This window comes from Chlorocebus sabaeus, chromosome 21, assembly GCF_047675955.1.
Source record: "Chlorocebus sabaeus isolate Y175 chromosome 21, mChlSab1.0.hap1, whole genome shotgun sequence".
Classification (NCBI taxonomy): domain Eukaryota; kingdom Metazoa; phylum Chordata; class Mammalia; order Primates; family Cercopithecidae; genus Chlorocebus; species Chlorocebus sabaeus.
The window spans coordinates 104,394,261-104,411,637 of NC_132924.1; the positions used below are offsets into that span (position 1 = coordinate 104,394,261).

Here is a 17,377-nt window from a genome sequence, read left to right on the forward strand (position 1 = left end):
AATGGTGAGAAACATAGTACGTTTAATATGAGCTTCCCCTAAAGCAATTTGTTTGCATGGTTGTGCCAATTAATATTTTACTATTTATAGTTGGGGTAGCATGAAGTGAAACTGAAGTGATGCATATTTTATGAAAATGTGTTTTTTTATTAGTGACATATTAGTAATTTCTCTTAATGTAGTCTTTTAAATTTTAATTTTTTTCTATAATAAATAATGTAAGTAGTTAAGGTGTAATTCTTTCTCATTCTTTAATATTTGCAGATGGCTTGTTCAATCAGTATATCAGTCAACAGGAATATAAACCACGATGGAGTCAAATCATTCCCAAAAGTACCAAAGGTAAGCCATACCTTCTAGATTGTAGTTCTGTTTCTTCAATGTCTCAGTCTTCAGTTTTCCCAAGGTAGTTCAAGTGTCATAGTACTATGTTAATAAAAAAGATGTTGGCCAGGTGCAGTGGCTCATGTCTGTAATCCCAGTACTTTTGGAGGCCGACGCAGGAGGATTGCTTGAGCTCAGGGGTTCAAGATTGGCCTGGGCAACATGGTGAGACCCTGTCGCTACAAAAAATTAACTATACAGCCGAGTGTGGTGGCTCACACCTATAATCCCAAGACTGTGGGAGGCCAAGGTGGGCAGGTCACCTGAGGTTAGTAGTTCAAGACCAGCTTGCCCAACATGGCGAAACCCTGTCTCCACTAAAAATACAAAAATTAATTAGCTGGGTGTGATGGTGTGCACCTGTAATCCCAGCTACTCGGGAGGCTGAGGTAGGAGAACCACTTGAACCTGTGAGGCAGAGGTTGCAGTGAGCTGAGATTACACTATTGCACTCCAGACTGGGAGACAGATAAAGACTCCATCTTAAAAAAAAAAAAAAAAAAAAAGCCAGATACGTTGGCAGGCACCTGTTGTCCCAGCTGCTTAGGGTACTGAGGTAGAAGGGTGGCTTGAGCCTGGGAGGTCAAGGCTGCAGTCAACCATATTCATACCACTGCACTTCAACCTGGGCAGCAGAGTGAGACTGTGTCTCAAAAAACAAAACAACAACCATAACAAAATAAATAAAAAGCAGATGTTTAAAACAAGACATAGGTTCCTTAACCAGGTAGTAGAATTCGTTGTTATATTAAAATTTTCTTTTTAAACCTTTTTGTTTTACTGCCATAACAGAAGGTTGGGCAGCTTTTACACAGAATATCATTATAAACTGCTTTGATAGATGCATGGTATAAAATTATAGGCTGTGTTGTATTGCCATACGCATGTTCTTGAAAAGCTTAAGTTCTGCAAAATTGCTTGCTAAACCTAGCAGGGCATGTAAGAAAAATAGAAAGGCAGAAGACCATTCCAAATCTGTGGAACTTTATAACCAGCTACTAATAAAAACTAGTGTAATAATTATAATAAAAATTATTATCAGTGCATTTAAATCTTCAAAGGTATTTATATTGAACATCATAGTGTGTTTAGACTTAAGCCCTGGGCGCATGCCTTCATCTTTGAAATGTGGATCCTGGAGGGCATTTGCTTCTAATAAAGATTGTTTTCATCAAAACTTGAAATCAGATCCAGAGTATAGTCTTCTTCATGAATCCCTTATTTTCATATAAGGGGGAAGTTTTTGTCACTTCTTCATCTGTACTCACTGCTTTGCCAGATAGTTAACATAGTGGAAAGTGTAGCAATTTCTTAATGCAACTGTTTGCATTAAAGGAAGACAGTTCTGTGGATACTGAGCTTTTTCCATTGTGGTCTTCATGTATTGCTAAGGACTTCTCTTTAGTTTTGAGAAAGCTTTCTCCTGATGGTGTTGCACATTAATATGCAGGGGAAAATTGCTCAAGAACCTCCATAATTGATGTTAGATGAGCATCATTCCCCTATTTTATCAGTCATGTATGAGGTAATTTTCTTTAAAGACACATATTATAGCAAACAGACTATAATTGTGTATTTGCAAACTAATGGATTCAACATATAAAATACAAACATACTGAAAATGGATTCATTTTAATGCTTTCTTTTTTCCCTCAGACCTCTCAGGGATGAATATACTTTCTTATCTCTATTCTTAAAAATGGTGATACTGACTAATGGGGGAAGAAAAGAAGAAAGGGCAAAACTTCAATGATAATAAATGCACAATCTAAAGGCTTAACTATTAGGAGAAAGGATCTGAAGGGAACTTCTGGACGATTAGCCGCTGAATATAGTAGTAATGAAAAGCTTCAGTTTTGTGTCTTATTTTCTGTATATAAGAACTGACATTTGAGTCATTTTCATAGCACCCTTGTGAAATTAGTATAAAATTGGATAGTCTCCATTTTACATTAGGAGAAAGCCAATACAGGGAAACTTATTAGCCAAAGTAATATATTTCAACTAATAGGAGAGTTATGAAGAAAGCCTTAGGCTTTCTAGTTTATATCAGGTAAGACATTAGAATCTTATAACCTTTTGAACTACCGAAATGAAGTTATAACTTTTTTTTTTTTTTGAGATGGAGTCTTGCTGTCATTGCCCAGCTGGAGTGCAGTGATGCAACCTCGGCTCATTGCAACCTCCGCCTCCCGGGTTCAAGTGGTTCTCCTGCCTCAGCCTCCTGAGTAGCTGGGATTACAAGCGCATGCCACCATGCCTAATTTTTTGTATTTTAGTAGAGACAGGGTTTTACCAATTTGGTGTAAAGTAAGATTAGATACAAGTTGAATAATAGTGTTCTCTTTTGGAAGTTTAAATAAAGTTTTACTGATTGTATTTAAACCTGCCTATTAAACTCTGACGGAAATAAGAATCAAAGTGAAGTAAATCTTAGATTTCTTCAGTCAGTACTTACATGAAGTAGTTGGTAAATTAGGTGGGAACTGATTGTTGAAATATTGGCACAAAATTAATACGTTATACAAAGTTATATAAAATAATTATACAAAGTACAAAATTGTACAAAAATTATACAAAATAATTGTATACATTATACAAAATTAATATCATTAATATAAAACTTGATAACATCTTTGTTTTTGTAAATAGTTTAATAACTCAACTTTAAAACTGTTCATTATACTAATGAACTATGCCTAAAATATATACAGGAGATCAATTTTGTAATTGTTTTTGACCTTCACTTTGGCACCCAAGTGGCTTAGAGATTTTTGTTTTATGTTTTTGTATAATATTTTGTGTCTGCTGGTTTGTGGCATTGATCATAAATAAAAATAACTTCCAAGTTCATTCATGTCCTGAAAGCATTTGGAAAAAAGAACAAGATTATTATAAATACAGATTTGAGTCATACTGTTACTTTTATGAGTCCTTTTACTTATTCTTAATATTTTGAAAAAATAAGTGTGGGTTATTTTTACTACTGATTACAGACTTATGAATAAATTTACTCTGGGTATGCTGTTGTTTGTTATTCCTTTAAAAGAAACTGTTATTTCTACTAAAGGTGATGGGGAAGATAACCGACCAGGAATGAGAGGAGGCCATCAGATGGTTATTGATGTTCAAACAGGTGAGTAGCAGTTGCAATGGAAAACAAAATCTTCATTGGCTACAGGCATCATCTAAACAGGTAAGGAAGGGTCAGGGGTGGGGGTGGGGGGCTCTTACACAAATGAGATTAGATTGCCTAAAAAAAGTGTAACATGTGGGCTTATATTATGTGTGTATGTGTCTAGTTTATATGTGTTGTATTTTCATGGAAAACTGGTGTACTTCTGGATTTTTGTTGCGCTTATATTGTAGTAGAGTAATATGAGAATTACTGGAATAAAGAGAACGAAAATACATTTTCAGAGGAAGCAGATATCAAATTAGGCAGCCAAGTGTTGGTAAGTCCATTAATTGCTAAAAACTTTTCACAAGCCTGTAAATAATTTCGTTGTTTTAGTTGTTGTTTTTTGTTTTTGTATTTTTTTCCTGCCTTTTAAATTTTGTTCTGAAGCTTGGTAGCAAACATGTTTCTTAAGTTTCTGAAACCTAGGAAAACTTAATTACCATAATATTTAGAGGTTAATGCCAACATTATAATAGGTCTCAGATTAGCCACTTAAAAAGCAAATAATACCAATAATCTAGCATAGTTATATGTTATTATTGGATTTTAGAAAACTTTACTGCATAGAATACCACTCTTTCCAAGAGTAATGAATGCTCAATTCTACTGTGTGTTATGCCAACTCATATTGCTTCGGGAATAAAATAATTGCTCTGGAGACTCATAAAATAATTAAGAATAAAAATGGTTACAATGTAGATACTAAGTCTTCTTGACATGAATTTATTTTCATAATTTTTGTAAGATGAGAAATTATAACTTTTCTTTTAAAATTAAAAGCTAAATTTCTATGATCACCTCTGAACTGGTTTGAGACTGTTATTAGGGTCTCTTTGGAAAAGGTTCATTTTAAGGCATATAGGAATTGACTTTCTTAATCTTGGTCCCTCTTTCCGAATGCCTTTCTGCCCTACAGAAATAGGCTTGAATTAGCTATAGAGTCTTAGGCATCTTTTTTTTCTGCCTGAGAGTATAATAAATATTCGTATGCTTATTTACTAAAGAGCCAGATTTATATACAAATTGTTTTTTTATCCAGAATAATTAAATAATTTATGAATACAGACATGAGAATTTATTTTTAGATTGTCTGCAGTAGCTTCCCCTTTTTTTGAACATAGAGTAGAATTTATAATGCTTTTCTTTTTTCTCCAGCAGTACTATAAGAAAAATATTATTAAACATGCCTCCCCGCCAACCTTTTTTTAAAATAGAGATGAGGTTTTGCTATGTTGCCCAGGCTGGTCTCGAACTCCTGGGCTCAAGCAGTCTGCCTGCTGGGACCACCCAAATTGCTTGTATTACAGGTGTGAGCTACCATGCCCAGCCCACCCTTTCAAACAAATTTGGTTATAGTATGCTATAATAATATACTAAATTTATGTTTATTTGAGAAGAGCTTTTACCTTTTAAAGCAAAATGCACTTTCCTTAAATATAAAAGTAATATGGTTTACTTTAACAATTAAAGCTCACCTTATCTGGGGGAGCAGAAGGAATTTTCATAGTGCTTACTGCGTTAATTATTGATAGGTAAAGTACATGTGTAAGAAAAGACAAAAAAATTCTCCTCTTTTTATAATCCATGAAATATGAAAACAGAAAATTATTCAAAGAATAGGCAAATGTCATGACAGAACTTAGTGTGAGCAAGTCATTGAGAATTAAAATCTAACTTTTCAGGTCGGAGATCTTTGAAATACTTACAATAAAGTGATAAAGGCCTAGATATTTTTCTTTCTTTTTTTGTTTTTTTGTTTTTTTGTTTTTTGAGACGGAGTCTTGCTCTGTCTCCCAGGCTGGAGTGCAGTGGCGTGAAGACCTAGATATTTTTCTATAATATTTTTGTTTTATGCATTAGCAAACTCTTGATGGTCAGGGTCCTTACCCCTACTCCCTTTAAAAAAAATATTTCAGCTAGGCACAGTGTCTGTCTCATGCCTGTAGTTGCAACACTTTGGGAAGCCAAAGCAGGAGGATCGCTTGATCCCAAAAGTTCAAGACCAGCCTGGGCAGCATAGTGAGACCCCCCTCTATATAAGAAATAAAAAAAATTAGCTGAGTGTGGTGGTGTATGCCTGTAGTCTCAGCTACTCGAGAGGCTGACTCAGAAGGATTGCTTGAGCCCAGGATCGGAGGCTACAGTGAGCCAGCATCACACCACTGCACACCTGCCTGGGCAACAAAGCAAGACCCCGTGGGAAAAAAAAAAAAAAAAGGAAAAATGTTATTTGAGTAACTACTAGATTTACTTTAGAAATTATAAGAAAGAGTAGTGAGAATGACTATTATAGTCACGGAATTTTCCTCCAGATGGACCTTTAAAGGAGTAAATCTCTTTTTGATAGCTTCTAAGGAGTTTTTATGGGTTAGCGAAGGTGTACAAAGAAAAATCGGCCTATATCCACACTTCAATATTGACAGCAGTTTATAGAAAGCTACAGAAGTACTTTAGAAATACACTTTTACGCAAATATTTCTACCACAGGAAATCTAGGGAATTACCCTGTTAGTAGAAGATTTTTTAGTTAGAGCCATTTTGCACCCATTTGGAGTGTTTTCTTTTTTTCTTTTAATCGTTATGAATTCTGGGTCAAACTTTATTTAGGCCCATGGTGGATGACAAAACTAGATTTTTCAGCCTTAAAAAGGAATCATGGGTGGTCATTTAATGTACATTGTCTGTTGCTCAAGTTCTCATGCTTTTCAGTATGTTACCATTGCCACGTATAGTGTGGAAACAGTACTAACTATATGTGGACATTGAGGTTGAAAGGATTTCACCAGATTCAGGTGATCCTTGTTATCAGTAATAGAGATGGCATATAAAACATTTGGAGGTAGAATTCCTCTTTTGTTTTTTTGTTTTCATTTTTTACATTCAAAAAATATGTTTCCAAGAAGAGCTATCTGAAACCTTTTGTCGATATTTTGATATCTTGGTATAGAAATAGGGATAGAAGTGATGATTCCTTTTAAATTTATCATTTACTATAGAGGGGAAGACTAGAAGGACACATACCAAAATATTGACCTTAGTTATGTCTGATGGTACAATTACCAGTGGTTTAAAATTTTTTTATTTAAAATGTATTTTTTAAATTTTCTACTTTAAATTATAAGTTGGAGAAAATTTTACTCAATAGCATTCGTTTTAGGAAGAGAACTGTATGTATTGGTGAAGGTGCTTTGGAGTACAAAGTAAAATACTGAGACCTGATTGTGGAAGGAACTATTTTTGCAACACTGAGAAAAATTGTCTCGTTAGGATCAGAGAAAGGGAAGAAGAAACAGAAAGAGATGGCTGGGTGCGGTGGCTCATGCCTGTAATCCCAGCATTTTGGGAGGCTGAGGCGGGTGGATCACCTGAGGTCAGGAGTTCTAAACCAGCCTGGCCAACATAGTAAAACCCCATCTCTACTAAAAATACAAAAATTAGCCGGGCGTGGTGGCAGGTGCCTGTAATCCCAGCTACTCAGGGGGCTGAGGCAGGAGAATTGCTTGAACCCAGGAGGCGGAGGTTGCAGTGAGCCAAGATCGCGCCATCACACTCCAGCCTGGGGGACAAGAGCAAGACTTTGTCTCAAAAAAAAAAAATTGGAGATAAATCGGGGGTGTTCAATCTTTTGGCTTCCCTGGGCCACATTGGAAGAAGAATTGTCTTGGACCACACATAAAATACACTAATGATAGCTTATGAGCTTAAAAAAAAAAAAAATCGCAACAAAAGTCTCACAATGTTTTAAGACAGTTTACAAATTTGTGTTGGGACACATTGAAAGCCATTCTGGGCCTCGTTCAGCCCATGGGCCGCAGGTTGGACAAGCTTGAGATAAGTGGTAGTAGAGCCAGATGGATGGCAGAATGCCACATTTCATGACATGACTGTTTCTTTACTCACCAGATTCTTAGAAGTTTTCTCTAGTAAAATTGATTTGGGAGTTGATTTTTATTTATTTATTTTGTGGTAGAAACTGGTGAGACAATTAGGTTTGGGGTTCAAACTGAGGTAGGGCAGTAGTGAGGCAACTTCTGTGGATTCCAGTGTCTGGAAGCAGAGAGAAATATGAGGAAAGATGCCCTGGGACTCAATAGGAAAAACTCTGAACTTTCACAAGACTGAAATTACGGTTCAGGTTAAATTAAACAGGTCTCTGGTTGTGAGTGTGGGTAATCCAGGAATCTGATCAGGAGAAAACAAAAGAAACCAGAAAACACTATTCAGAAGTCTAACAACTTTCACAGGGCGGCATTCCCAATCTTTTGTCTCAGCTAGCTGTTGCTGTCAAGTTTTTGTTCTGTTCTCTAGCCTTGGGATATATTTCATGTTTGTTTACATGAAGCTTCATGAATAGGTTTTAAGGAGGCCCATGATAATCTTTAAATGGTGTGCAAAATTTTTGTCTTTGTGCAGTTTTCTGGGAAGATTCATTTTATATATATATATAAATTTATATATTTATATAAAAATATATATTTATTTTATATATATATATATTTTTTTTTTTAAGACAGAGTCTCGCTCTGTTGCCCAGGCTGGAGTGCAGTTGCGTGAGCTCGGTTCACTGCAACCTCTGCCTCTGGGGTTCAAGCAATTCTTCTGTCTCAGCCTCCCGAGTAGCTGGGGTTATAGGCGCCCACCCAGCTAATTTTTGTATTTTTAGTAGGACACTAGGACACTGTTCTGCCATGTTGGCCAGGCTGGTCCTGAACTTCTGACCTCAAGTGACCATCCTGTCTTGGCCTCCCAAAGTGCTGGGATTACATACATGAGCCATTGTGCCTGGCCTCATTACAGATATTCTAAAGAGCTTAATCCCTTAATTTTTGACATTTTATGGTAAGTACTGCTGAACCAGGTATTCAAATAAAGTGTCTTCATACAGGTGATATTCATTATTGAACAGATATTATTACAAAGTAAAACATTGCCACCTTTCTACTACTCTTGTTTTTTTTCCAGAATTTTTGTTGCTAGATCAGAGGTATGTGAGAAGGAGAGTGGTAAGAGGTGAAGTCAGAGAAATAGTGGGGGGACAAATTGTGTTGAATTTTTTAGGACTTTGTTTGAGACTTTAACCTATGTGCAGAGTGAAGTGGGAAGCCATTGTTGGGTTTAAGAAACGCTATGAACTGACCTTGCAGTTTAACAAAACAAATTGAGTGAAGAGCAACAAGTCCTTTAAGGAGCCTGTTGCTCATCTGAGAAGTGATTATAGCATTGGCTTATACCAGAATGGTAGTAGTAATGTTGAAAATTCATCACATTTTGGATGTATTTTAAAAGGTATCATATAGAGCTGACAGGATTTTTTGAGGAACTGGATGAGGAGTGTGAGAAAAAGAAGCTAAGGATGACTTAAAGTTTTGACCTGAACAATTAGAAAAATGGTGTAACCATTCTCTAAGATGGGTACAAGAGGATCCCATATGGTGGGTTGTTCAGCAACTTGATTTTAGACAAGTTAAGTCTGAGATGCCAGTTAGACATCTGCATAGGTATGTCAAGTAAGCAGTTGGATATATTAGTTTGAGGTTCAGGAGATACATCTAAGCAAAATAATAATTCCCTCTGTATTTATGTAACACTGTTCAAACCGTTATTACTACAATAATTTTCACATTGTTTTAGAGTTGTTCACATAGGTATTGTGTATACCATTGCTGTCTCTCCAGCTTCCCAGCCCCATGGACAAGGGGGAAGGCCAAGGATCTTGCCTCATTTATTTTTATGACTATAGGGCCTAGTATGGAGTAGACGTGTACTAAATATTTGTTGGATTGGATCAAAGTTTTAAAATTCATTTTCCTTTGGGTAGAAAGAAAAATATTTACTTGGAAACTGTTTTCAGACACTGCTGTAAACCTTGATAAGTAGATCAGGTTATTATGTCATGTATTATACTATACTAATATTTTCTGTAGTGGATCTATTTTATTGGTTATATTCAAACATATTTAAATTTTCAGATTCTGCTTGTTATACCATTTAGACTATGCTTCCCAAAGCTGTAATTATCATTACTTTGGGATCTAGGTAGAAAAACTAAATATAGAGCTTTGCATTTGTTAAAGTAAAATTTGTTGCTTTCTGAACTTGGTTTGGGCTCAAGTGCAGAATCTGGTATATCCTTGGGTTTTTCTCTCCAAAATTTCTTCTATGTTTCTATTATGACTATTAGTAGCATGATTTACTGAGGGCTTTCATATACTGTTAGTATTTATTTAATCATTTAGGTACCATAGCTGTGTTATTGATCAGCAGTTATCTTAATTATCAGGTTGATCTTAATCACTTTCAAAGAGATTGTATTTATCATCAATCTTTGAAAGAACCTTTCTAGTCGGATCTTAATGATATGGCAGCCAAATATAATAGGTAGGTGTTAAGTTTGTGGGAAGGAAAGATGGGTGTCTGACATCCCTGAGATTGAATCCTGGCTCTAACCCTGACTTCTTGTTCAATCTTGAATGAATTGTATTGATTAAAATGGTGATAATAAACTAAATAATTATGAGAGTTAAATGAAATAATGTATTTTATATATGCATATAATATTTATATAACATGCATTTGATATGCCATATATTAATATGCAGCAGTGATTAATTATGCTGAGATAATTTTATATAACTCAAAGGAACTTTTGTTTTTTTTGTATAATTGGACAAAATTTCACTATGGAAATGTTTTAAAGTAATTAAAAAATTTTCGAAAAAGTTTAAAACAATTTGAAAAGCAGTGTTGAGGGGAAAAAGTAACTCACTCATAATTCCACCTTCTAAAAAAATCAATGTTATTTTGGTATATTTGTTTAATCTTTTGTATAATTAGTGCCTTAGGGAAGGGAAACCATAAATATATTTATAATATTTTTGAGACAAAATACTAAAGTGCATATAAGAATATTGTTGATGAAGATCAGGTAGGTTTAGTAGTAAAGAATAACTTTCTCTAAGTAGAGTTTGAACAACCAGGAAATTCCATGTTAACAAAATTGGTGCATAAGTAGTAAAATATAGTTTAAAGAAGCTCAGTTATTACTTTAAATATGCATTTTGAAGTTTTCCAGCACAAGGGTTCTTTATCTGTTGAAGTTAGGTGCAACATGTTGTCTATTTGCAAATTTTTTCTAGGAAGAGAATCCATGCCTTCAGATAATCAAAGAGACTCTTATTAACTCACAAAATTAAGAACACTGGCCAGACATGGTAGCTCATACCTATAATCCCAGAGTTTTGGGATGCCGAGGTGGAAGGATCACTTGAGGCCGGGGGTTCGAGATCAGCCTGGGCAACATAGCAAGACCTCTGTCTCTACAAAATATTTTTTTTAATTAGCCAGGCATGGTGACACGTGCCTGTAGTCCCAGCCGTGTGGGAGGCTAAGGCTTGGATAGCTTGAGCCCAAAAGTTCGAGGCTGCAGTGAGCTATGATTATGCCACTGCACTCCAGTCCAGGCAACAGAGCAAGATTCTGTCTCTAGAAATTTTTTTTTACAAAGAACACCTTCACTAGAGTAAAACTTCATAAAGTTAATTTCAGCTTATTTAACATGGCTTATATTTTAAAGCAATTGTTGCTTCCTGGTGTTTCATATACCTTGTTTTCTTAGATATTAGAAACTTAGTAGTACATAGATTTTATTTTCTTTTTTTAGTCTATAGGGTTTTTCCCCCCCATGTTGCTGCCTTCTCTAAGAATACAGTGACCATTTTAAAAGGTGTATGATGGCACAAATTTTATTATTTAATTTTCAAAGCTTTCTTCCATCCTAAGGGGGCCCTATCATTCATGCCATGGTAGAGAAGGAATGTTGTATTTTGTCCTACTGGATTTGTCCTACTGGATTTGTCCTACTGGATCCGTTTTATTAATTGTAATCCCTGTACCTGGCATCTCTCCACTTAAGATTCTTCAACTGTGACTTGGTTTTCGACTGGGATAAGAACAGTGAATAGAAAGAGAGAAAAGCCATGTCTATTTTGTTTCAGTGTGGAAGTCTGCTGAGTTAGAAATGTATTAATACATTTCCATTGTGTTAGGCTGTTCCTTGTTGTGTAACTCTCATTACATTTTGAGAACCTACAGTTTAAGCCTTTTTCTTCTTTCTCAATCAGAGCAGGTACGAAGACTTAGGCAAAGCTCTAATATTTGGTATCTACAAAAGAAGTTGATGGAGAGTTGCTTGTCACTTGGAAGAGCCCTTCTGTAGAAATTTGAACCTTTAACTATTCTATAGCAATTATGTGAAAGTGCTTTTATTTATTATTATTTATTTATTTATTTTTATTTATTTTTATTTATTTATTTTTTTGAGACGGAGTCTCGCTCTTGTCGTCCAGGCTGGGATGCAGTGGCGTAATCTCAGCTCACCGCAACCTCCACATCCTGGGTTCAAGCGATTCTCCCGCCTCAGCCTCCCGAGTAGGTGGGATTACAGGCATGTGCCACCACGCCCGGCTAATTTTGTGTTTTTAGGAGAGCCAAGGTTTCTCCATGTTGGTCAGGGTGGTCTCGAACTCCCGACCTCAGGTGATCCTCCCACCTTGGCCTCCCAAAGTGCTGGGATTACAGGAGTGAGCCACCACGTCCAGCCTGAAAGTGCTTTTGTTTTGTGGTACCACGTACAGTTTTTCTTGATGTTCCTTAAAGAAACTTGAAGGGAGTGCCTAAACATGGGTTTTGGTTGCTATTACAAATTTATTCATGTGGCTGTATTTCTGAAAGTAATGTGCATCTTTCTTTTACACAGTTAACAGAAAGTAATTCTGAAATGTAGACTTCATTAAGAGTACAAAGTATATTGTCATAGGCATAACATTCAGCCTTTTAGCAAGGAAAGTTACTGTATGTTGAATTCACCCAAAAGATTTAGATAGTGTTGTAACCATAGCTTTACATAAGAATACAGTTCTATTTAAAAAGGGAGGCAGTGAATCCAGTTGATAATCTGCTGGGTCATGATACTTCAAGGGGATGGCTTAAGAAGGGAAGGGTAAAGAGCATATAAAATATTTTTCCCCTTACCATTTATTTCTCTCTTCAAAAATTGTCATGTTAATTTAAGTCTTACTAAACTTCACTTTTAGAAGGATTTAAACTCTTTGTCTAATTATTATAGAGTTTTATTTCTATCTTAAAGATAAATTTGTTTTTCTTAAAACCTTTTTTCAAAAAAATTTTTCTGTCAGTGTCTGAGAATTAAGGTAACTTATTTCACCAGCCTGTTAACCCTTCCCCTACCTCTTCTTTTTGATACATGAATTTTGTCTAAGTTTTGGGTCAGGGCTATGTCAATGCATAGTATATGCATCCTATACAGTGTCAAAGTGGAAAAACTGAAAAACTGATTTAACTGCAAAAGTAGTGTGCCATCTTGTGGAGGGTTATGCAATCAACACAGTCTGATTTATCCTAAAAATCAAAGTAGAAGACAGATATTGCACTTGGGCACTAAAAATAAAAAGCCTGTTCCATTATGCAAAAAGACACTGAGATGTCTTTATATACCTTAGATTTCTACATTATTTTTAGTGCATATAAGATGTGTAGATTAGTACTACTGGTAGTAGGTAGCTCCAGAGTTTGTTTTATACTGGTACCAAATTGGTACATGTAGTATACCAAAGAATATGGTTGAATTTTAGTTTTTGTGGCCTAAGTAATGAAAAATAGATTGATTGGTGATTGATTGACTCAGTGTTTTAGAATGAAATTTGTTTGACATTTCGAACATAAGCTATTACTGGCCACTGTACCTCCAATCCCTGTCATTCTCAACTCCTTCAGTCAGTCCTGTATGCTGCAAGTTCAGATGTTACCTTGTTACTCCTCTGCCTAAGATCTTCTGTGGCTTCTCCACTGTCTGTGTGGAATCAAGTTCAAAGCCCTTATCCTGTTATTTAATCCCTTCCATGATCTGGACACTGCCTGTCTTTTAACCTCCTCTCCACTTCCTACCTATGTGTTCTTTTAAATCAAACAGTGTATTTATTCATCATACAGTTTAACCATTTAACATGCGTTATTTAATTTAATTTAATTTAATTCTCACAGCAGCTTTATGGGATAGATACTGTATCACATCTTAGAGATTAAGAAACCAATAGTTAAGGAACTGTGTGGTGGTCGCATAGCTGTGGTGATAGAGCCAGGATTGTAGCCAGGATTTGCCTGACTAGAGTACACGTTCCTTAAAACACTTACGATGAGGCCGGGCGCGGTGGCTCAAGCCTGTAATCCCAGCACTTTGGGAGGCCGAGACGGGCGGATCACGAGGTCAGGAGATCGAGACCATCCTGGCTAACACGGTGAAACCCCGTCTCTACTAAAAATACAAGAAAATTAGCCGGGCGAGGTGGCGGGCACCTGTAGTCCCAGCTACTCAGGAGGCTGAGGCAGGAGAATGGCGTGAACCCGGGGGGGCGGAGCTTGCAGTGAGCCGAGATCGCGCCACTGCACTCCAGCCTGGGGCACAGAGCAAGACTCCGTCTCAAAAAAAAAAAAAAAAAAAAACAACAAACAAAAAACAACACTTATGATGTGTTTTTCTGTCTCTATACTTTTGTTATTTATTTATTTATTTTTTTTGGTTCTGTATCCTGCCTTCCTGCTGGTGCATAGGTCAAATACCACTGTCACCATGAAATCTCTTCTGAGTCCCCTCAGCCAGATATACTCTCTTCCCTCTTTTGAACCCTCAGGTGCTTTTTACCTTGTTTACCTTTCTTATGACATTTAGTCTGCCTTGCGTTATGTTGATCTGTTTGCCTTTTGATATTCTTGACTAGATTGTAAGTTCCTTGAGGATAGGGACTGGGGACTGACTATGTCTTCTTTCTTTTTAATTCTCTAAAGTGCTTTGCTAATTCTCAGTACTCAAAAAGTGTTAAATAAACATTCCTCAAAGTGCTGGGAGAAATGGATAGACACTATAGCCTATACCCCATTCAGAAAAAATATAGAGAAGTGGTGAAGGGGTTGCTCCTTGAAGAAGATCGTACTGCCCCAGATGTAAATGAATTATTATAGAACGTATAAGCACGAGAATGAGCTTCCCTAACCAATCTACTACCTTACTGCAAATATTAATGCTTTCTTTTTTCTCCTTTTTACTTCCTTACTTCTCTCTACAGTTCTCTCCAGTTATATCCATAATTTTTAAAGGCCTTTGATATCCTTTGTGCATTAAATAATACCTTTTCTGGTGTCTGTTTCCGGATAATAGTTCTTCTTTGCATGACTTAAATAATTAGATGAATTAATTAAAATTTTTGTTATGCATTTTCATTCAGGTATGTCAGAAGGCTCAGTTTCCATCTGATTCATTTAATTTTACTATTAAACTTCAGCTGGGACCACAAAGCCTTCATGGATAGGAATGACATCTTGGCTTAATTCCATTAGGATGCTTACTGCGTGCCAGATTTTATTTTGCTCAGCTATCAATGAGGCTGTTGTGGAAATGTGGGTTTTCTTTGCTGTGAGAATTTATGCGTACAAAGAGACCTGCTTTTCAGAAAGAACATTGAGAACCCAGAGCCCAAGAGGAAGGGTTATTAAAGTTAATGAACCAGGGTAACCTTATCCAGAGGGTACCCAGAAACACTGTAAAACAAAAGGTCAATTGCTATTGCTATTTTAGTTATATACCCCCTCTCCAGGCTTCAGAATTTAACAGGGTTAATTTCCTTTTAGTGAGGCCTTGGCAAATAATTTTTAAGGCAGATGAAAATTCTTTAATTTTTTTTTTTTTTTTTTTTTTTTTTTTTTTTTTTTTTTGCTGTAAAATTATGTGTCTGAGTATTACCGTGTGCCATTTTGGAAACAGAATGTTACTTAACTGATGATAATGGATTGTTTTATAGTTCCAAGATAGGACAGTTTTTTTGGTAGTTTGAAATAATTGGCATTATTTCACACTTATACAGCGCCGAAAGTTTTTTATGTACTGAATTAGGCATGTAGTCAGTTATAATATCATTTTTATTGTACTTAGTAGCTATAGAGTATTTTTCATTTTTATGCATATTTTAAAGGTAGAAGTGATGTTCATACTTGTCAGCCTTCAGAATGTTTTCATGTAACTTTTTTTTTTTTAGATGGAGTCTTGCTATGTTGCCCAGGCTGGAGTGAAGTGGTGCAATCTCAGCTCACAGAAGCCTCCACCTCCTGGGTTCAAGCGATTCTCCTACCTCAGCCTCTTGAGTAGCTGGGATTACAGATGTGTGCCACCATGAAAGGCTAATTTTTGTGTTTTTGGTATAGATGGGATTTCACCATGTTGACCAGGCTGGTCTCGAACTCCCGACCTCAGATGAGCCACTGTGCCTGGCCTCATGTAACTTATTTTACATGAGTTGTGAAGGACTTCATAACACTGAGAATTTTGCAGACGAAAAAACTAAAACCTAGGAGGTTTAAATGATCTGTACTGATCACCCAGTTAGTACTAGAACTCAGTCGTCCTCCAGTGGCCTGTTCTTATCCAGAAAACAGTGAAACATTTTTTTTTATTTCCCCAGGTATTTGGGGGATAGAAGAGACAAATCACTTGAAAAATTTACTTAGAGTTTGAAATTATATGCAAATATGACAGCAATCTTGTAGAAGATAGCCTAACTCTGTGAATGACAAAAGGTTTTCTTAAATAGTCTTCTAGTATTTCCAAGTACACTTTGAATTGTAACCTTGCATGGTGGGATATAACTTGGATGGCAGCTTCCATATATACAGACCTAAGGTGTGTTAGTTAGAGAGTACATGACTTTACAGTTTTCATATAGTGTTTTATTTAACATTAAAAGATAATCATTGGTGAGCTTATACAACTGGTAGACTTAAAACAGTTACAAAGGGGGAAATATTTGAAGAAAGGAAACAACTTTTTTTTATGTTTTATTTTTTGAGACAGAGTCTCACACTGTCACACCAGGCTGGAGTGCAGTGGCGTGATCTCAGCTCACTGCAACCTCCGCCTCCCAGGTTTAAGTGATCCTCCTGCCTCAGCCTCCTGAATAGCTGGGATTACAGGCGCCCATCACCACACCTGGCTAATTTTTTTGTATGTTTAGTAGAAACGAAGTTTCACTGTGTTGGCCAGGCTGATCTCAAACACCTAACCTCGTGATGCACCCGCCTCAGCCCCCAAAAAGTGCTGGGATTACAGGCATGAGCCACCGCACCCAGTTGGAAACGCACTATTATTGCATAAAGAAGGGGCTAGATGGGGTGGGTCATGCCTATAATCTCAGCGCTTTGGGAGGCTGAGGCAGGAGGATTGCTTGAGGCCAGGAGTTCAATACCAGCCTGGATGACATAGTGAGCCCCTGTCTGTACCCCCCCAACCCCCAGAAAAAAAGTTAGCTGGGCATGGTGGCACATGCTTGTAGTCCCAGCTACTCAAGAGGCTGGGTTGGGGGGATTGCTTGAACCCAGGAGGCTGCAGTGAGCCATGATTGCACCACTGCACTCCAGCCTGGGCAACAGAGAGAGACCCGGTCTCAAAATAAATGAATAATGAAAATAAAGAAGGATCTATGATATGCAATGTTATATGTAAAGATTCATTATTCACTGAGCAAGAAAATCAGTTTTGTCAGTGATAAAGTCCATGAATATAGTAGACATTTCAGAGTCAGAAGAAACAAAATTCTCAAGATACTTAGAATGACTTAAAGGATAATTTCTGATGAGTTAAATGTACCACCATATATTTGGAAAAATTTTCCCCAGTTTTTATAGGAATATCAAAGCTATGGATCACTTTTTCTTAAGATATCTAATTTTAACTTATAGCTAGTTTTAGCC

The 17,377-nt window shown here is 36.5% G+C and overlaps 1 protein-coding gene across 6 annotated transcripts in view; it reads left to right on the forward strand.

The window, feature by feature from the left end:
• The window catches only part of MKLN1 (muskelin 1), a 376,455-nt gene that overhangs the window by 298,013 nt on the left and 61,065 nt on the right, over positions 1 to 17,377 (forward strand). For all 6 annotated transcript variants that reach the window (XM_073009344.1, XM_073009343.1, XM_007982951.3 and 3 more), the window contains 2 exons: positions 265 to 342; positions 3,455 to 3,520. In XM_073009344.1, coding sequence (XP_072865445.1) covers positions 265 to 342; positions 3,455 to 3,520 — 144 coding nt within the window. The remainder of the gene's footprint in view (positions 1 to 264; positions 343 to 3,454; positions 3,521 to 17,377) is intronic.